Source organism: Hydra vulgaris, chromosome 12, assembly GCF_038396675.1.
Source record: "Hydra vulgaris chromosome 12, alternate assembly HydraT2T_AEP".
NCBI classification, from domain to species: Eukaryota; Metazoa; Cnidaria; class Hydrozoa; order Anthoathecata; family Hydridae; genus Hydra; species Hydra vulgaris.
The window spans coordinates 3887501-3910514 of record NC_088931.1 but is presented as its reverse complement, the minus strand read 5'-3'; the positions used below and the strand labels follow the sequence as shown (position 1 = coordinate 3910514).

The 23014-nt window shown below is 28.0% G+C and overlaps 1 protein-coding gene across 4 annotated transcripts in view; it reads right to left on the bottom strand.

The window, feature by feature from the left end:
* Positions 1-23014, bottom strand: part of LOC105848058 (uncharacterized) — a 108875-nt gene that overhangs the window by 52897 nt on the left and 32964 nt on the right. The window contains exons 1-5 of one of the 4 annotated variants that reach the window (XM_065811272.1): positions 22658-22800; positions 22132-22303; positions 14333-14505; positions 12036-12162; positions 8270-8560 (exon numbers count right to left, since the gene is read on the bottom strand). In XM_065811272.1, the coding sequence (XP_065667344.1) occupies positions 8270-8560; positions 12036-12162; positions 14333-14505; positions 22132-22303 (763 nt within the window). In that variant the 5' untranslated portion in view covers positions 22658-22800. Of the gene's footprint in view, positions 1-8269; positions 8561-12035; positions 12163-14332; positions 14506-22131; positions 22304-22458; positions 22801-23014 lie in introns of those variants that run through there. The other 3 variants (XM_065811271.1, XM_065811270.1, XM_065811269.1) reach the window with 3 other exon arrangements.

Below are 23014 nucleotides of genomic sequence, written 5' to 3'. Positions count from 1 at the left end.
ACCCATTTATTGGGAAACTAGATTTAAATCCACCTAATATTCCTTTATGTGCTTTCATTTAGCACCACTTCACTCTATTGTCTTTCTCTTTGTTCTATATCGCTTGCCTTCATCTCAAAACTGCACTCTTTTCGATGTTCTTTCTGATCAAATTAACCAAGCCGTTTCTCTTTATCCTTCAGCCAATATCATTGTTATTGATGACTTTAATGCTCATCACACTGAATGGCTTGAGTCTAGTGTCAGTGGCTCTACAGGCATTAAGGCCCACAACTTTTATCTTTCTCAATCTCCAACACAAATAGTCAACTCTCCAACACACTTTCCAGACAATCCAAACCATTTATATTATCTACTCGACTTATGTCTTGTTTCTGATCTAGTCAGTGCTCAGTTTCTCCACATTCACTCTTAGGTTCTTCGGATAACAGTTTAATCCCTCTAAAACTATTATCGCACTTTTCTTCACCATTAGAATCCCTCTATCATTGTATCTCTTACAACTACCTTAAAGCTGAGTGGAACTCTTTCCATGATTTTCTTCGTGATGGCCCTTGGGTAGAAATTTTTTGTCTTCCTGCTCACTAATGTACTTCTTATGTAGTTTTTTAGATTCAGACTGACATGTAATCATTTATTCCCTCTTGACAATTTTAAGTCAAAACGCCCTCTTCTCCATAGCTTTCCTCTCATTATACTGCTGCAATTTTCGATCGCAACTTTTACTTTGATATCTATTAGCAAAACAATTCTCTAGAAAACAGACTCCTATTTACTATTACTAGAAACCATTGCAAAAAGGTTTTGCCAAACACCAAAGCCCAATATTTTCAGGTCACAAAATTTCATCTCAGAAATTAGGCACTTATGATTTCTGGAGAATGTCTAACAGTATCTATAATAATGGCAAATCTGTTATTCCACCTCTCCTGTACGATTCAGATTTTGTCCCCTCATCTAAAGACAAAGCTGAAATGTTTGCTAAGAACTTTTCGTTAATATCTTCTCTTGATTCCATTAATCATTTTCTACTTGATATAACTGACAATCAGGTTAATCCATTACCTGACAAGTGTATTACTCCAGCTTCTGTAGCTAAACTGATTTCCTGCTTAGACTCTTCTACAGCTTGTGGTCCGGACAACATACCTGTCAAAGTCTTGCAGCTTTGTTTTGCAGGGCGATGATATTTACTTTCAAAACTAGTTAACATGTACTAACCAGAGTCTTGTTTTCCATCCTGCTGGGAAGCAGCATCTGTTATCCCTATTTTCAAAAATTCTGGAGAGCAATCTGATTTGTCTAACTACCATCCCATTAGTCTTCTTCCATGATAAGTAAGGTTTTTGAGCCTTCAATTTACAAATATTTAATCTCTCATCTTGAATCTAATAACATACTTTCTGATTATCAATATCGATTTTGATCTTCTTGTTCTGCTGCTGATTTGTTAATGGAGATAACTGATAAGTTTAATTGTGCATTAGATAGATGCGGTAGTGGTGTAGTGGTAAGAGCGCTCGCTTTGTAAGCAAGAGGTTCCGAGTTCGACTCCCACCACGTCCCTGAAAGTACTGCGCTCAACTTAGTTTTTCCGTGCAGCGGCCTTGCTAGGCAAGGTTCGTGTTTCGGAGTTAAAGAGTTGAGAGAGGGTTGCACCACAAATAACAACTAAAAAAAAAATTAAAAATAAAAAACACAAAAAAAAAATGAGTAGCTTCCTCGACTGTAGTGGCCCCCCTCGGGCCTTGGGGAGGTGAATAATCTAAAAAAAAAAAAAGAAAAAAAAAAGATAGATGTGGAGAGACTAAGGCTATAGCTCTCTACATTTCTAAAGCCTTATATAAATTTTATCATGTTGGTCTTCTCCATAAGTTCTCTCTTATAACAATGTATCAGGTAACATCTTTAAGATTATTGAATTCTTCCTTTCCAATCGTAGCATAAAAGTTGTCCTTGATGGATAGAACTTTTCTTCGTACCCTGTAAGGTTTTATCCTTGGCCCTATACTATTTTTAATTTACATTAACAATCTTCCAGAAATTCTCACAGCTAAAGTGGCATTGTTTGATAATGATACTAATATTTGTTCTTGTCTTGATAAAAAGCCAACACTTTCTGTTTGCTTGGAGGGGGCATTTGAGCTTGAAAAGGATCTCACTTCTGCTACAGCATGGAGCTCAGAGCAGCTGGTGAATTTTAATTCATATAAAACCCAATTTTTTTGAGCCAATCATTATTGCAATAATTTAGATCTTCCTTTATTTATGAACAGTAATATACTCGATGAGCCATCTATTCTTTATCTTCTAGGATTAACTCTTACTTCTGAATTTTTTGGAAACTATATATCAAATTGATTGCAAAATTAGCATCTGCTAAGGTTGCATCTATTTATGGTGCTCAACACTTTCTTACTGCAGATTCTATTCTTTATCTCTATAAATCTCAAATCCGCCCTTGCATGGAATACTGTTACTATATCTGGGGCAGATCTTCCAAAAAAAAGTTGCTCATTTTTCTTTTAGATGAGGTGCAGAATGCATTGTAAACACAGTTGAACCTGCTGTTGCAGCCAACCTCCTACCATTATTACATTATCATAATATTGCTTCTGTGTCTCTTTTCTATAAATACTATAATGGGCACTGCTTTAAAGAATTAGCATCTCTTGTGCCATCTATTAAAATCCATTCTCAAGTTACCAGTCATTCAAACAAGTCTGATCCTTTTACTGTGACTGTTCTTAAGTGCTTAATTGTCTAGTTTTTTTTCTCAAACATCGGTGCTTTGGAATTTGCTTCCTTTGACTTGTTTTCCTGATTCATATAATTTGCAATCTTTTAAGTCGACTGTAATCATTTTCTTGCATTATAAACTTTATCTTTTTTCAAATCATTTCCGCAATATAATTTGCTTGGATAATTATTCTGCAAAAAGGAATTCTTGAATGAATTTATATAAAAAAACTTAGTTAAAGAATTGTAGATACAAGAGCAAATAGCAAACAGTTCTAAACCATATAACCTGTTTAATAGTTTTTCATTTAAAATAATTTCCAATCCAATTAAGATATTACAGTTACACAGGTACTGTTAAAGAGAATCCTTTAATTTAAAAGTACTTTTTTAAAAAGTAAGACATCAACTATCTAATGAGAGGCCTAAATCTTACTAAATCAAATGCTGACCTTCTGATGTTCAAATTGTTGAACTTGTTAAATATAAGTACGCATGTCACAGATCAGAGAAAGCATCAGTGAACATTTTCAAACTTCTTTAGTCAGAAAAATGGGCTGTGCTGTTGCAATGATTTGGTCAATCTTTTCAAACCTACTGATATCACATGTAACTTGAGTTAATAGCAACTATTTATAAACAGATTATCAAAATAAAAACTCTGAAAAACCTTTAAGTCTTTAATATACCAGATAATTTGAACTACACAACTACAAATTCCCAACTTAAAAAAAATAGCAAAAATGACATTTTACATTGAGAAAAAGCAAAATAACTGTCAACTCCCTATCGTTAGATTATTCACAGAAGCATTGGGCTTCTCCATGCTATGCATTGATACAATGCAATTAAGTATTCAGAAAACTTCAATCTAGATCACTAATTAGCAAAAAAAACAAAGCAACACAGCCACCAATCAATATCAATTTCAACAACAATTACTGTTACACCAGCACCAAAAACTTCAACCAGCCCCTATTAATTAAAATGTAAAATCGACAGCCATCTCAACATTGAATTCCTCAACGACGTTGAAGACAAAAGTATTAAGTGCCTAAAACTCATCAGTTCCTCTGATAATCTCATAAAATCACTTCTTGCATAATGTTAGCACTTTCACTTTAATACAAAAATACCAACTTTAAACAACTAAGACTCTGGGCTAATAACCTATTCCTTTAACAGCGATAAAAAAGATGAGACCGCAATCAAAATACAAAACAATGCAAAAGAAGCTCCCGACCTTCAATATTATCACTGAAAATTCAGATTTGCAACTCACAGTTACCAACTACGATGTAGCAATTGTATATGTCAAAAAGGTGGAAGTGTAGCCATATATATAAAAAATATATATATAAAAAAGGTGGAAGTGTAGCCATATATATAAAAAACTCTAAAGAAATTGAGCAATTATGGCACATCATAAATGTGGTTTCGAATCAATTTTTCTGTACCAACTATGATACATTGTTAAACAAAGTAATCAAATCCATCATAGCTGCAAAACAAAATCTTTCCTCACTTGGATATGTTTTAATGTTAATATATGGAGATTTCAATTTGAGCCATTATAAATACAAAGAAATAGACATAGGTGGAGGATTTGCAACAGCTACCATTATTGAGAATAATCAAACAGACAAGAAATTTCAATTCTGTTTAAAAAAATTGCTTTTAACTCAAGTTGTCAATTTTCCTACATTTAGAAAGACAAGAGCTGATCCACCCATAAAACATGTTAGACTTAATCATTACAGACAAACGCAATCGAATCCTCAAACTGAAACCTGATGAAGCCTTCGGCTAAACAAAACAAGGTCACGCACACTGCCTTATTAAAGGTTGCTTTGGTTTTAAAATCCTGACAGACATCAGACTACTTTGACACCCACAGACTACTTTGATACAAAGCCGACTATAATGCAATACCACGCTATATTTCAGCATTTGACTGGTTAACCAACTTTGAAGATTGGTTGCCTGAAAACTGCTACATATTATTTGTAAACAAGTCCCTGAAGCCATTAAATGTTTTATCCACCCACGCAACTGCCTTACACTGATAAAAAAGAACCTTCGACTACTCCACAAGTAAGAGAGACAGTTAAATATAAATTCAGTTTTTAAACAAAATACCAAGCCACTGGGATTTAGACTTACAAAGCAATTTAGAAAGAGTATAAAATATTGTGCAAAAATGTGTGTAATACTGTACAAGAAGCAGTATCAAATTACAAGAAATATATAGCAGTTTCAAGGCTGATACCAAAAGACTACACAACCAAGTGAAACATAAACAACATGTCAACTACAAAGTTAAATCACTAGAATATGACAATGGCCTGATCACCACAGAAAAAATGTAACTGGTCAAAAAAATGGCTCTTGCTATTTAACACAGACAAGTGTAAAGTGATACATGGACAAAAAAGTATACAAATCCGCACGCAGCTACATAATAGAAAAAGAAAATAATACACATCATCAACTACAAATCACTGCCACAGAACATGATCTTGGTGCGCTTTTTTAAACAATCTCAATTAACAGGTTGGTTTGGCAGTGCCAAAAGTGAATATAATGCTCAGAAAGCTAAAAAATTTGTTTAGAAGCTGAGGTATGCTGCATCAGAAAGTGTTCTATACTACTTATGTTAGACCACACTTAGAATTTGCTATCCCATTGGTAACCCAATTTCAAACGTGACATAAAAAGATTTGAACAAATCCAGCGCAGAACAACTAAAGTAATTACCCAGCTCAAACATCTTTCTTACAAAGAAAGACTCAACATCTTTCTTACAAAGAAAGACTCAACATCTTTCTTACAAAGAAAGACTCAACATCTTTCTTACAAAGAAAGACTCAACATCTTTCTTACAAAGAAAGACTCAACATCCTTGGGCTAACCACTTTGAAAACCAGCCAAACGTGGATATCTTATACATAAGTATAAAATAATAAATGGTTTTGAAAAAGTTGGCTTTTTCACTCCACAAATAATAGCGCCTGCTACTTCACACTACAATCTATGCAGCCACAACCTTGGCCTGGAAAGCCAGAATGTGTCAAACTGTGCTGAATGACTCCATTATTTCAAAAATGGTGTCGTAAATTATTGGAATTCTATACCATCCGAAACTGAAAATAGTCAATCGAATACACCAAGTAACTTCAGCATAGAAGTGCCTGGTACTGCACTTCATTAATATCAAGACTTGAATAATTTTATTTTTTTTACGTTTTTGACGTTGTAATTAAAGAAGTTAATTACTGAATATAGAAACTTAAACTTAAACTATATATATAAAAAAAGGTAATTTTTATATAAAATATATATAAAAACTATATATAAAAAAAGGTAATTTATGAAAAAATAAACAACTCAAATAGAAAAAATAAACTCAAAACTAAAAAAACTAGAAAAGGTTTTTGAAGAGTCTATAATGATGAAACACTGTGAAAAACTTAAAAAAAAATTGATAAGTAATTTTCTACAAATTTAATTTATTATTGCTCTGTTCTTTTAAGAACATTGGGCACTCTATTTTGTAGAACACATTTATATATGTATATATATATATATATATATATATATATATATATATACACACACACACACACACACACATGTTTAATTTTAAATACTTTGTATTTAAAATACATTTTTGGTCATGTATTATAAAAACAATTTTGGATTTTATCAAATATTTTTGAAATACAAGAAGAACATTTTTCGACATAAACAAATTACCAAGAGGTAATGTCTTGGTCCTTTGTAAAAAATTTGATTTAAATCTTTATTATTACTAATTAAACCTATTTATAATAAGTCTTTATAAATAAATGTTTAAAAAAAGAGTAATTTGCGAATTTAAAACAAAAATATCCTAACTTCATTTGTTTAAAAAATAATAAATTAAAGAAATAAATCTATAGAAGAACGAAATAAGTTGAACTTTTTTATAACACAAGAAATTTTTTGTAAATGTCATATATGAATAAAATATTTTATTTTGTTTTTTTTGTTAATGTAATAAACAATAACTTTCATTTGTTCAATTGCAATAGATTAGTTCATTTTATGTAATGATTGCTATTTTTTCTATTAAAAACATTGTTTAAAAAGCAAGTGGTCATTGACTGATGCTTGTGAATGCAAAAATTAATCAATTAAAAAAATTTTCATTCAATAACTGTTTACCTTTTTCTGGCTGTTTATCTTAAGCCAGTTAGTGATAACAATACATACAAAAAAGAAATATTCAAAAGTATTAGAAAAATGGACAGGTGCCTTTGTAAAAATATTTTGTAGCGGAGATGATTGTCAACTAATGTTGATTTTTAACTACTAGTATACAACAATTAAAAGTAAGGACAAAAATTCTTTCACAAGCAAAAGTAAATAACTCAATCAACTAATGAGTGAATTTTAAGTATCAATTGATAAACAAGCATTTATAAATTTTGCAACTTTTGATCATTAAGTTTCCTATGACTCTTAAAAACAAACTTGATGAATAAAACAAACAAAGACATTTAATCAATTATAAGATAGAAAAAATGCGATACAACTAAAACCAGAAGAAAAATTCACCAGAGGATGAAAAAGAAAGCAGATTGATGCTGACAGCATTTTAAAATTAAACAAAATAATATAATGACAAGTATATACCATAAAGAGATGTGGCAGCAACACTTTGTGCCTGCTTGCCACAAGTAACATTCTAAAATTGATTAAAGATGTTGGTGCTGGTCTATACAAATGACAATACAGATTAGCATTTACTTGAATACAACAGTTGGTTTAGGATCTATGCAATTCAAGCTGCATCTTACTCTCAAATAAAGCAGCAATGAACTTTTACAGAAAAAGAAAAGCTGAGTTAAAAGTTTTTTATAGAAAACAGAAATTATTATAGATTATAGAAGCCTATATTTTATATAGGCTTAAAAATTTAATTTTGCTAAATGCTTAGTAGATGCTGCAATAACATTGACATTTGTAACTGATTTTTTTGAATAAGAATCACTAAAAAGACACTGCGTACTAGTCTGCAATTACTATCACATGCTTATGATGCCTTAAAGATGGCTCATACACATCTTTGTTAGCATGTTTAGTACAATATCTATCTGTGCCATGTTGATATTGGCTGTCAAATTCAACATGGCATGGGAATTAACATGGCAACAATTGCTCAAATGAAAAACATTTTGAATCTTTGTTTTTGCTGAATGTTTCTTTTCTATATAACCATTGCTGCTGTAAGATCCAATTAGAATTAAGTAGTGGACTATAGGTAAAACTTCATTCTGATGGCTATAATACAATCACTAATGATGTTTCAGAAAATCTGATAAATATTGACTTGCACCATTTGTCGGAGATGAATTCTTGTTACCTTACATTGCCTGTAGTTAAATAGGTTTAATTAGTAATAATTAAGATTTAAATCAAATTGGTTATGTTAAATATATAATATGTTAAATATATAAATATCTTAAAATAAATAAAGTATCACAACCTCCTTCCAAGGTTTTAAACACACACCAGGCCTGAGGCCCTGATCCAGCATTAGTGTCTGCAGAAAGATATAATTCATATTTGGTAAAACCATTTAAACCAGTAATCTTTCCTGATTGCGATATTGAATTAAATGTTGTATAACTAAAAGTTTCATTTTGACCAAACAATTTGTAAGTAGCTGTGTAACATTTCGGATTTCCTCTCCACTCCTTCACTCGTATCCAATTCAAACTAACACTGTTTGCTGAATCAGCATTACATGTCAAATTTTGGGGCATTTCTGGAGGTGCTAAAAATAAATAATTATATATATATATATATATATATACATATATATATATATATATATATATATATATATATATATATATATATATATATATATATATATATATATATATATATATATATATATATATACAGTATGTCAAAAAAGTCACCCCCTGATGATTTTTCAATAAAAACAAATTTTTATATGCTTAAATTTAGATTTTTGACCTCAATTTTTTTTAATATTGAGTTTATATCAATAAACATTTTTATAACAAGAAATTAATATTCTTATACTTAAAACAACAATTATCTACTAAATTAGAAAAAGTCACCCCTTTAAATAATTATTTTGCTATTATAAAATTAATAGTCTATTTGTGCGTCTTTTGCCTTGATGACTGCAAGACATCTTTTAGACATTGAATTTACTATGCTTTTAAGCCATTGTGTGTCAAATTTTTCCCACTCTTCAATGAGAATTGCTTTTAATTGCGACAAACTGGATAGTTTTTGATCAGCAACTTTAATTTTAAAAAGATTTTCAATCGTATTTAGGTCTGGTGACTGAGGAACCCAATCTAACATCTTAATACTGTTTTTTTTAACCACTCAGTAGCTAACTTTGATGTGTGTTTAGAATCTCCAGAATCCTGTTGAAAGATAAAATTATGAGATAAGCCAGAACTTCTGGCGCTTGATCTCAGTTTTCACTTCAGAATATTTATCAAACTATAACTACAGTATAAACCTTTTTTGTCATTATTCCGTCAATGAATTTGAGTTTGCCAACACCACTCCAAGCAAAAGAAAAGTATATATCATATTGAAATGTTATAACAAAGCTTAATATTACCCCCTCCATGCTTGACAGCTGGTCTCATACATTTAGGATTCCATTTGCATACAATACCATCAGAACCAAACAAACATACTTTTGTTTCATCGGACCATAAAACTCTTTGCCATTGGTCAATAGTCCAATTTGAATGTTTCTTAGCCCAAGCCAATCTTTTCTTTGATTCTTTTAACTCTACCTAAAAACCTTAATTTTATAAGCTATTGCGAACAGTTTAAGGATTTACAGTTATACCATGATCTGTTTATAAATCTTTTGCAAGCTTTGGTACAGATAATCCTCAATCTTGTTCAACTTATTGAATAATTTCTCTATCAATGCGTAAGGTAATCTTAGCTGGGTGTCCTTATCTTGGCAAATTTTTTACAGTACCCATTTTTTTATTTTTTCTAATGATATTCCTACACTATTAGGCTTTACATTTATTATTTTACAAATAGTTTTATATCCTTTTCCACTTTTATAGTGTCCCAGGATCAGTTTTTTTACTGATTCATGAATTTCATAACTTTTCGCCATGATTTTTTTATTAAGAACCTAAAAAGACAACAAACTTTGCTAAAAAATTAGTTAGAACAACTTCTATCAATAAAATTTGTTTGTGTTTGCATTTTTACTAAGTTAAACTACAGAAAAGTTATAAAATGATTAGTGGGTGACTTTTTGACTTTTTCTAATTTATTGGATAATTTTTGTTTTAAGTTTAAGAATATTAACTTCTTATTATAAAAATGTTTTTTGATATAAACTCAATATTAAAAAAAAAAATTGAGGTCAAAAATCTAAATTTAAGCATATCAAAATTTGTTTTTATTGAAAAATCATCAGGGGGTGACTTTTTTGACATACTATATGTATATATATATATATATATATATATATATATATATATATATATATATATATATATATATATATATATATATATATATACACATGTATATATATATATGTATACATATATATATATATACATGTATATATGTATATATATATATATATATATATATATATATATATATATATACATATATATTTCACACAAGTATATATATATATACATATATATATATATTTCACACAAGTATATATATATATATTTCACACCAGTATATATATATATATATATATATATATATATATATATATATATATATATATATATATATATATATATATATATATATATATATATACTATATATATATATATATATATATATATATATATATATATATATATATATATATATATATATATATATATATATATATATATATATATATATATATATATATATATATATACTTGTGTGAAGATTTTATTCAATATAAAGCGCTTTTGAATTTAAATTACTTCAAATCTCTGCGTGGAAGCCAATATTATTTTAAAGTTATATTTAGTTTAACCTTGTTTCTCTTGTTTCTCCGCGTAGCGGCCTTGTTTGCCAAGGTTCATGTTTCAGAGTTATAGAGTTAAGAGAGGGCTATAACCACAATTAAGTGGCCTCCTCATCTGTAGTGGCCTTCTCGGCCTTAGGGAGGTGAAATGATAAAAAACCTTTAGAACAAGTTGAAACAACTAGCTAAGTTACTACAGTAACTACCAGTTACTCAAATATTAAGTTTACTTTTAGGAATTTTATTTAAAAAGAAATCTATTTGAACAAAAAAACTTTATTCTTTTAAAATTCTTTTATTCAAATAATTTTGCAATTGAAATTTGAAATTGAAAAGAAATTGGAAAAATTTAAAAGAATTTTAACACTCAATAATTATAAATTTAATTCAGGGGCGTCCTTAATACCCAACATACTCTAGTCCATAATACCCAGTATAGCAAGAATCATTGCTGAAAGTTAAGCGTATATCTAGCTACAGTAACAATATCAGATTTAGAACATAGTGCAAGTGAGGAAGAAAGTTTTATTTAGATTGTAAGCGTTTTGAATAGTTAATTATTTTTTGTTTCTTGAATAGTTCTAAAAGTAGAATATTTCTATTGAAACATTAGTGATTGAAAAATGAGTGATTGAAACATTAGTGATTGAAAAATTAGTGATTGAAACATTAGTGATTGAAACATTAAATCAGTGAAAAAAGCTAAAATAAAAAATTTGAATTAAAATCAATAAAATTTTATTTTATTTCTAGTTAAAAATGTTTTTTTAACTAGTAATAAAAAAAGTACATCTTTGCAAGTTTTTAATAAAAATAAAATTTTTTTAATTTATTTTGAAATTTATACATTATTTTGCTTCTTTTGAGTACCAGGTTGACCTACTTTTAAGGAACTTTTTTTTTTTTCTTTTTAGGACCCCATTGAAAAGTAAACTTAATTGAGCTGTTACTAAATATTGGAATAATGCTTTGAAACTTTAGTGATTTACTTTTTTTCATCAATTAACAACATTTAAACATCTAGCCACTTAATTATTAAAAAATTTTTTTTTTGAACTGGTTTAATATATACAATATATATATATATATATATATATATATATATATATATATATATATATATATATATATATATATATATATATATATATATATATTTCTTTTTTTTTTTCTCAACTTAAATATATAATAAAATAATAGAATAAAAAATGAATGAAATATTAATTTTAACTAACTGCCTTCCAAAGTTCTTTCCAAAACTTCATATGAACTAATTCCATTTCCCATAGAATGAAAAGCTAAAACTCTCAATGTATAAGTTGTAGTTGGAGCTAACCTTTCTATCACCAAATATGTTGTATTCTAAAATGGAATTAATTTTAGACGCAATATTGTATGTATGTATTTAAATTTTAAAAGACTAAAAATAAAACAAATTATAAATATTTCATCATTCAATTGTTTGTGAATAGACATAAACATTCAAATTTTATTACAAAGTTTTATGTCATGCATTTCAAATATTGTTCTGATTATAAAATTAAACAAATCCTATATGCATGATCATATTTATTTAAAAACAAGTTTTTTTCCAACAATGCTGCAAGCAACAACTGTTTAGATCGGAAATTAATATATATATTCAAATATATATTATATATTAGATCCTCTTTAAGTTCTTTACTAAAAAGTAAAAAAATTAAAGAGCAAGAAAACAAAAAACTTGAACTGTAAATGAGTCAAACAAAAGACTTGAACTGTAAATTATATGAGTCAAACAAAAGACTTGAAAAGTAAACTATATGAGTCAAACAAAAGACTTGAACAGTAAATTATATGAGTCAGGATTAAGAGAGAACTATTAAGTATTGGTGTTTAATTAAAAAAACTTATAAAAATTTTGGAACATGAAGGAAAAGTTATAGTAAATAGTTAAAAAACTTCACTTGAGTGGTAACTATGGTACCATTAGTGGTAACTATGGTACCATTTGTAGCTTTTTGTGTATTTGTAAAGCATTTGTAGAAAAGAAAAAAGAGATTCTTTAAACAATGAAACAGAGGTTCAACCTTGGGACCTAGAACTGGTTTAAATACATTTAAAATTTGTTGACCTTTTATAAAAGAGATTTAAAATATATATTTTTTTTCTTTCTAAAAGACATTAGCAGAAGAAATATTAACAGAAGCTAACTTTACAATAGATTCTATACATGGTTTAAATAAGAGGTAATTAGTATTAGTACAAAATAATCCGAAAAAAAATGTAATGTAGAGGACTCAGTTAAAATTGGCATAGATTAAAATAAGATTATTAACAGTATTGCAACAGTTATTAACTGAGTTTTGTTGGGGTTAAAGTTCACTAGCTCTCACTCCAAACCTTAAATTGTGACAGAAAAGAAGTCAGATTCAATCTCCACTATCTGTTTGAAACAATCAAAGTGATAAATTTTTGTTGGGACTGGAATTTATAGTTGTGTCATCAGTAAAGTTTTTGAATATTGAAGACACAAATGTCATTTTTTACCAGGTAAGAAAACAAGATTCAATTAAACACTTGTTAAATAGATTAAAGAGGATTGAAGAAAGTTCTGCAGTTTATGTTAGACTGTGACAAGAATGGTGTCAAAACTACAAGCTGCAGAAGTGTTGAAGTTAGAAACAACTTCAACATTGGAAGCCGATTGGAGCATTAATAAGATTAGATCCATATAGGAACAATAAAATGTTGGGACTGCTTTAGTTAAGCAACCATACAAAATACCAGCTATCATACAAAAAAACCATACAAAATACCAGCAACCACACAAAAAAACAAAACACCAGGAACTACATGAAATATCGGAAACAGATCTTAAAGATTTTCTAAAATTAAACTTGTCAATATCCTCTTGTGTTGTCGTTTTTTTTTTGCCTATTATTTTTCTTTCTTTTTTATAATATTCTTTTAACTAGATTATTCTCAAGATCTTTTCATTTAAAGCAACTTGCAAACTTGATTCTGCACTCCTATTTATAAAAAAAATCCTTTACAAGCTACATATATTAAAAAAAAAAGTTAAAAAAAGCCTATATAAATGCCTATATAAAAAAATTTGCAGAAAAAACTACAAAAAAAATTTAAAAAAAGAAATCTTAACAGAAGAAAAACAAAATAAGCTTAAAAAATTTCAAAATAAAAAAAAAAATTTTATTTAGGATTATTTGTAGTTTTTTAAAATATGTAGTGATATGGTTTCAGAGATTTTATTTTGTGTATTGAATAATGGTCACTAGTATTGAATAATGGTCAGAAATACTTTCTGCAAACGGTGTAATTGCATAAGTCAAAAAACAGCTTAATGTTATGAATTGCAATAAATATTAAGTTAAACAAAAAAATAAACATAAAAAAAGCCAAAAAAAAGCCTTTTTATTTTATTTATGCAATATATCCAGCCATGTATAAATTATAAGCCATTTATATTTTACATCATTATATTTTACTAAAGATTTGTTATAAATAAAGTTTTTTCGAATTGTAACAATACCTGACAAGATACCCAATCCCATTGAGAGTTTGGATCTAATGCTAGTCTGTAAAAAACTGTATAACCTTTAACTGTTAAATTGCCATCAATTGTGACATTTACAGGTGTCCAGCTTGTATTTATTGAATCATATGATATTGCTGTAGCATTAAAAACTGTTGGAGGAGGTGGAACTGAAATTAACAAAAAAAATTTAGTTTTAAATTCCATTAAAACATTTTAATGTAATAAATTGTAGCTTTTATTCCAATATTGAAATTTAAATGAAAAACTCAATAAAAATAGGAGAAAGTATCAACTACATTATAAATATTAAAAAATAAAATTTGGTTCAGGTTTGAGCATTTATGTATGTTAAAGATCAATTATGACCAAAAATTGAATTTTAAAACTTTTTCTAAAAAACAGTTTCACAACTAAAGTCAACATTCCAAAAATTAAATTGAGCAGTAAATATTAGTACGAACTCTAAATTAACACTAAGAATATGCAGTAATAATCTTATTACTGCATATTCTTACACAGTGTATTACATTTTTTTTTACATAGCATATAGAATAGCAGATAGAATAACAAATAAGAAAAACTTGAAAAGAATGAGAAATTGCTTTTGTTCTTTTATGTGCAACATAAAAATGTGGTAAAATTTTTTTTTAGTAGCAGTGGCTTGTAAATTTTAACTCCAACAAAACTCTGTTATTTGCTGCAAAAAAATATCGCAATACTGTCGGCATTCCTATATTAATGAATGGTAACCCTCTCACTGAGTCCTCGTCTTTGCATGTTCTTGGAATATTGTTTACTACTGACCTTTTATGGAAACCATATATACAATCGATTGCTAAACTAGCATCTGCTAAGACTACTTCTCTTTATCATGCTTGCCATTTTTTTACTTCTGATTTCATTTCCTACTTTTAAAAATCTTATATTTGTCCCTGTATGGAATACTGTTGTCATATTTGGACAACTACCTATTGTAAAGGTAGTTGGACTTGGTCTATCTGCTAAGCTTGAGGCTCTTTCCCATCATTGTAAAGTTGCATTTCTTTCCCTTTTCTACAAATACTATCATGGTTGCTGCTCAAAGGAGATATCATTTTTAGTTCCATCAACTAAAACTCATTCTCGTTTGATTTATCATTCAGCTAAGTCTCATTTGTTTACTGTATCCGTTCCTGCATGCTCTAAAAACTTTCAAGTGTCTAGTTTTTTTCCCCACACTTCAACCTTTTCTACGATCTCTATGTTTTCCTGACTCATACAACCTACAACTTTTCAAGTCTTCTGTAAACTGTTTCTTTGTTCTATAACTCTATTCTTTTTTCTTAGTAACTCACACTTAATAATGGTAGGGTTGTAAAAAACCCAGGGATTTTTTTTAAGAAGCCCAACCCAAATGGGTGTTTTTTTAAAAACTGATCCTAAATCCAAAATTTCATTATTGTTTGTGTACTGTATTTTTATTTTTATAACATCACCTTCCCATCATACTCCTGTGTCCTGTGTACAGTCAAGAGAGCTACTCATTTTTTAAAAATAACTGCAACTCTTTCTTATCAAAGAAACATGAAAGAGCTTTAAACAAGGGCGCTACCCCCTAGAAACAGATTGAGCACAGTAACTTCTTGATTGTGAGCTAAATGTTTTATAGCTAAGCTATTACCACATATATATGCTCAAGTGGACTCCTTCAAAAATAAATATAAATTCAAATATAAATGGCGTTAATTAATTGCATTTAAAAACATGTTTAGAACATTTTCAACTAAGAAAAATTACAATAAAAATTATTATGGTGACTGAGTTATTCAAAGTTGGTAAGACAATATAAATGGTGCAAACAAGTTTTTTGCACAAGATTACAACATGTAATCTACAAGTTTGCAACATGATATTAAAACCTTGAAAATTATTGTCAATTAGGGTGATTATGAACACTTTTTAAAGATTTATGCATCATAGAAGATACCTGTTATCCTAATCGCTACCTTTTTTTTTTAACAGAACATCATACTACCCAGCTTCCTGGAAAAGTTGTAGGTCTGATCAACACTATGCAGTAAATATCCTAATTTTCTTATTTTATATGATCATAATCGTATTTTTAAAACGGGGTAAGAATAATAAGCTAGGTGACACTTTTTCAGATTATGAATAGATTTGTTTTGTAAGTGGATTTGTGCCTGAGCCTAGATTGTTCTTAAGATCTTAAACAAATTTGTTAAGAACCATTACAGTGTCTTCACCACCTGGATTGTTATTTTTTCCAAGAAGCATTTTATCACCCCTGTTTTTTTCTTCTACTTAATAGCATAAGTAATTATTTAAAAAAAAAAACTTTCTGTTGAACTATCAAGCCTGATTTGCCCACCATGCTTTGATCCCTAAGTTTTAATTTTTTATGCAGTGTTTTGAATGAAATGTTATATGTTTTAGAAGCCTTCCTTATGATAAATTCATGGTTTTTCACTTTATTTATAGCTGTTTCTAAGTCTTCTTAAGTGTAATTTGTTTCATAAGCGAGAGGTTCTGAGTTCGATTCCCACCCTAGTAGTACCGCGCTTAACTTGTTTCTCCGCGAATTAAAACAAGCCTTCTAACAACTCCTTAACAACAAGTTTTTTATTTATTTTGGTGTTAAAAAAAGGAACCTTCTTGTATTTTTCACAAAAAAAACAGATTATCCTAGTTTATGGAATTGCAAATATAAACAAGTTCATATATTACAATACAAGTACATTTCTTAGCAAATAAGTACATACAAGTAAATTTAACAACCAACAAGTACATAATATTATTACATTCAAATTAACTTTAAATTCTTTAAATAATTTTTTATCTTACATACTGAAACAATACAATTAAATGTAACCTATGGTTTTTCAGCCATTAAACTGATCCTATACTGTTAAACTGATCCAATATTGGGACTAGTGATTACTTAAGAGAAGGAAAAACCTGATAAAAAAAATACCTATCTAGTTGAGGGTGAAGATAGAAAGAGCTTATAAATTGAGCATTGAATTTTTTTAAGAAAATCGCAATGAAAATACCTAAATAAACCTTTAAAAAAAAAATTAAACATAAATTATAAGAAGAAAAAAAAAAAAAATTATTATAAAGAGATGCAACCTTAGCAGATGCTAATTTTACAATCAATTTGATGTATGGATTCCAAGAAAGATCGGAAGTAAGAGTTAATCCTAGAAGATGAAGGGTAGATGACTAATCGAGTACATTACCATTCATAAATATAGGAAGATCTAAATTATTGTGATAATGATTGGCTGAAAAAAATTGAGTTTTATCTGAATTAAAGTTCACCAGCCACCGTGAACCTCATGTTGTAGCAGAAGTGAAATCCTTTTCAAGCTCAGATGCCCCCTCCAAGCAATCAGAGAGTGTTAGCTTTTTATCATGACAAGAACAAATGGTAGTGTCATCAGCGAACAATGTCACCTTAGATGTGAGAATATCTGGAAGATTGTTAATGTAAATTAAAAAGAGTATAGGGCCAAGGATTGAACCTTGAGGAACCCCTGAAGTTACAGGATATGAAGAAGAGTGCTGACATCGAGGACAACTTTTATACTACAATGAGAAAAGAAGGACTTAATATTCTTAAAAATTTTACCAGATACACTGTAAGAAGAAAACTTATGGACAAGACCAGCATGCCAAACTTTATCAAAAGCTTTAGGAATGTCAAGAGAGATAGCCTTAACCTCTTCGGCTCTATCTAATACACAACAAACCTCTTTAAATCTCTTTCACTATTTTCTCAAAATTTATTCATAAAAATCTTAAAAAAAATTCAAAAAAACTTTAGCAACCTCATAACTTTTTTTTAAACTTTTAAAAGTTGAGACAGAAAACAAATAACTAAACACTTCAACAATGCCATTTTTTTGAAATTTTTTTCTCTCATCTGTGTAAATTGTAAAAACTATGTAAAAAAACTATACAACTTTATTCTTAGTCTTCTTAGAATCAAACTGATTAAATTGGGAAATAAAAATTAATTTCTCCTCTACTTAACTCTTGTTTATTATCATTTCTTTTTTTTTTTAAGATAAGAATTTTTATGTAGAAATATTTTATGAATTTTTCCTAATCCTAATAAACATATTTTAAATTAAAAAACAAAATCGTTATTTAATGGAATGAATGAAGATTAGCCGACTATAAAATATAGATTTTTAACTTAAGAACGAAATAACATTGAACTTTTCAAAGTTTTGTATAAGTTTTATTTATATTTCCTTTTTTTAACTTTAGCATTGTTCAAATTTTTTTTGTTTTTTGTTTTTTAATTTTACTAAAACTTTTTCTTTCAAATTTTATTTTACAATAAAACTTTGAAAAAAAATGTAATTAATACTAATTTGTCAACGTGATATCTTAGAGAGCAGAAATAATATTGAGTGCTCATATTATAAGTAATATTGCATAAGTTGTAGAGCTAAAGCATAATATGAAGCATATGTTAGTGAATCAATCAATCAACAAAATAATCAAATTTATTGACAGGTTTAAAGTTCAAAATAATTAAGATACATTGAATAGTATTGAGTAAATGACAAAAAAATTATACCAAATATATTTAAAAAAATTATAATAACAAATATATTCAAAAAAATAAAAATAATAACAAAAATATTCAAAAAATAATAATAACAAATATATTCAAAAAAGTGTTTTAAATTTATGTCAGCTCTCCATTGTAGCATCAATAAAGACTGCAAGAATCTGTCTGAGTTCACAAAAGAATTTGAAATAAGGTCCTCACTTGTTTACAACAATATCAATAAAGAGTATAATTGCTTACAAAAAACAAATAATGGTGGCACATTTAAAATTAGATATTATTATATGCAACACAAAAGGTGGAATAATTCTTTTTGCAAAAAACACCATAACTGATATTTATAAACAGTAATGCATAAGCCATTAAATGACTTGTTAACAATCAGGTTAAACTCAACATTCTATGGAAAGTGGGTATAAAGTTAGCTATAGCATATATAAGACGTACTTGTTTTAAAATGCCCTTGCCGCTGTGCATACTATTTAATATCAAATATTTAAATTATTTATGCTGTATTGTGTACTAAAAAGCCACATTAGATAATTTGAAAAGGTTTGTAACCAAGGATTCGTTTTTTTAAAAAGATTTATGGCTGCTACCATGGTGTAAAAAATGTGGTCAAAAAATTCTGTAATAAAAAGTTGTTAAATTGTTTATGCAGTGCTCCCCTATTGAAGAGTTATAATGTTAAATGAAGACAACGATTCAATATTATAACAAATGCTTATATGTTTTTTGTTATGACAATTTATGAAACATCTTTTGTTTAACATCTTGTTAAAACAAAAGAAATCTATGGTTTTGCATTTTTTGATTTAAAAAAATTCTCATAAATTTTTGTATTTAAAGTTGGCTAATAATAAAGAGTTTAAGCAATTTTTTAAAACTGAATGCCTTTTCTGACATAAACATGATTTACTATCTGGGATTGATTAAATTTATTCCAATACAACTAAAAAAAAAATTTATATCCTCTCCCTACTCTTACCCACATATAAATAGACCATTTTATATCAGAGTTCAGTGTTCTTTCTAGGTAAGTTGCCTTTATAACATGTAAAAAATATCACCTGGCCAAAAAAATCAGGAATATTACTTCTATCATGACCATTTTATAAAATAGAATACAATAACAAACGCAATTTATAAAATTACAAAATCCTAATAATACAATATAAAAGCAATAACAAACAAAAAAAATATATAAAAAAACTTTTATACAAATAAAAGTTGCTAGCTCTGTTCATTGTTTTAAGAAAATAATTTGATGAATGAAAAGATTGAGTTTTGATTGATGGAACAAGTGATGGAACAATGCTCCATCACTTGTTAGTTATGAAATTGAGCAGCTACATAGTAGCATTTATAGAAACAAGTGAGACCTTACAACAATGGGTCAGAGGCTCAAGGTTGGCAGTCAGAGCAGGTACATGAACATTTGCAATGCAACTTTGGATCTCTTTTAAACAATATAGGACCTCATTAAAAGCAGCCTGAATATGACAAATGTATTCCATTCAAAGCCTTATAGGAGATTTATAGAGGTTGAGAGTAAAAAGAATAGTTAGTAGACTATTAAAAAAAAAAAAACATGTAAAATGCTATTTTTGCAAGAGTTAGTGTATAAGGTTTATATGAGAGTTATTAATGAAAAATAATATAAAAAGACATCAAGTAAAACTTAATACAACTTAATACCATTCATCAATATAAGAACATAAACAACATTTTATTTATTAACAGCAGCAAACAATTGAGTAATGTTTGGGTTAACATTCACCAGCAACTGCAAGCCCCAAGTTATCACACCAAATAAAAATTAATGAATTTTTAAATTCAGGAGAAAACAGAAGTAGTTTCATAAGCAAATTTAGCTACTCTAGATAATAAATAAATTCTTTTTAGAGATAATATAGTTAAAACTTTTAATCAAGGTTTAGAATCAAGAATCTTTAGAGATAAGCATATCAGAAAGATCATTGATAAGAAACAACACAGAACCAGCAATAAAACATTGTTGTAGTCCAGAAGTTAATAGAAATAAAGGAAAATTTTGACAATAACTTTTCAAAACTTTCAAAAATACATTATATGAAGCAAACTTAGTGAGAAAACCAGAATGCCAGATGTAATTGAAAGCCTTTCATCAAGAGCAAAACATATACCTCATCACTCACCACTGAATGCACAACAGTACTTTTTTACAATTAAAAATCAAAAAATTACAATTAAATAGTAGAATAAGTAGAATCAATACTGTAAAAACAAAAATGAAATAGCCAAATTTAATCAAGTCTTCTGAAGAGCATGTAGGTCTGGTGAGTTTTGCTGAAAAGTTACTGGAAGACTACAAATATTCATAAAAAATAAATTTCAATAATTAGGTGCTAATGAATATTTTTTTGTTTAACATTTTAAGTACTTTATTCATGTTTTAAACTAATAGAGAACTCGACTCAATCATAGATAGTGTATTAGACCAAATCATAGATAGTGCATTAGACTCAATCTTAGATAGTGCATTAGACTCAATCATAGATAGTACATTAGACTCAATTATAGTTAGCGTATTAGACCCAATCATAAATAGTGCATTAGACTCAATCATAGATAGTGTATAGTGTAGCAATAAGCTATGCAGGTACCTCACTCTTAACCCAAAATTGTAATAAATATTTCCTTATGTGGCTATGAGAATACACTCTAATCAATGCACAACATCTCACTGTTGTACTCTGATATACCAAATAAATGCTTCCTTACTTTACATATCATTGTTAATGTTTAATTAATATTTGATCCACATTTGTGTTTGTGCATGCTAAAAAAACATGCATATGTTTTTCATAAGATATAGTTAAGAAAAATTTATGCTCAAAATAAAAAAACAAATTTGAAAAAAATTATAAACATTTGTCCATTAAGTTTTTCAACCAATTAAAAATATTCAAGTATTAGGAACTCTATCCTCAAATTGTAAAACAACCGTAGATGGTTGAATATGACTATTTGTAAACAGATTAAGTGGACATGTAACAATTAATAAATGGTTGTTGACATGTTGACAACAAAAACACACTATTGCTGATACGCTAAACTATAATAATACTACATTATATAATAGCATATAGTATTAAACAAAATCACAAAAAAAATACAAGTAACAATAATGGTAGTGGTAATAATAAAGATAAGTAACATTATGCACCATCACTGGAAGTAATATTGTAAGCTCCCACTCTCATAGTATCAATCATTCTTATTTCTTCAATTGCATTTTGTAAAACAACAATTTCATTGGAAGCAACATAATTGTAATTGATTGTCATATTAACCCAAGTACCAGGGGAACATGGCGGCACTGCTAGATGCAACAACATCTAAATTTAAAGATATTTTAAATCAGATTTTTCGGAAAATCTACTAGTTTTCTATCTTCAGTTTATTTTCTAATCTTTTAATAAAAGAAAATCATTAGAAAAATTTTTTTTTTGTAAAATATCATATGTAAAAAAATAGGGTAATATAAAAATACTTTGGATGATTAAGGTAGCAACTAACGACATAAATTATTCATAACTTATTGAAGCATTATCTTCAAACCAAAGAATTAAAGCTGTCCTGGAAAGACAACACACTTCTTGATTCCTAGTAATTTCTGGGGTATCACAAAGTTTTATCCTTGGTCCTGCACTGTTTCTTATCTATAAAAATATTTTTTCCAATTTTCGTACCTCAAACCTCCATTTGCTAATTGCTTAAGTTTATACTCCGTCTTGGGAAGACATTATCAATTTTTAGATGCTTAGAACAGGCAATATTCAATGTAATCAATATTCAATGTAGTTGCTTGCAGCCTTTTTGGGCATGAACTCTTTATATATATATATATATATATATATATATATATATATATATATATATATATATATATATATATATATATATATATATATATATATATATATATATATATTATATATATATATATATATATATATATATATATATATATATATATTTATATATATATATATATATACATATTAGGGTTGCCAGATGTCCCGGTTTTACGAAGGAGAATTCTGCGC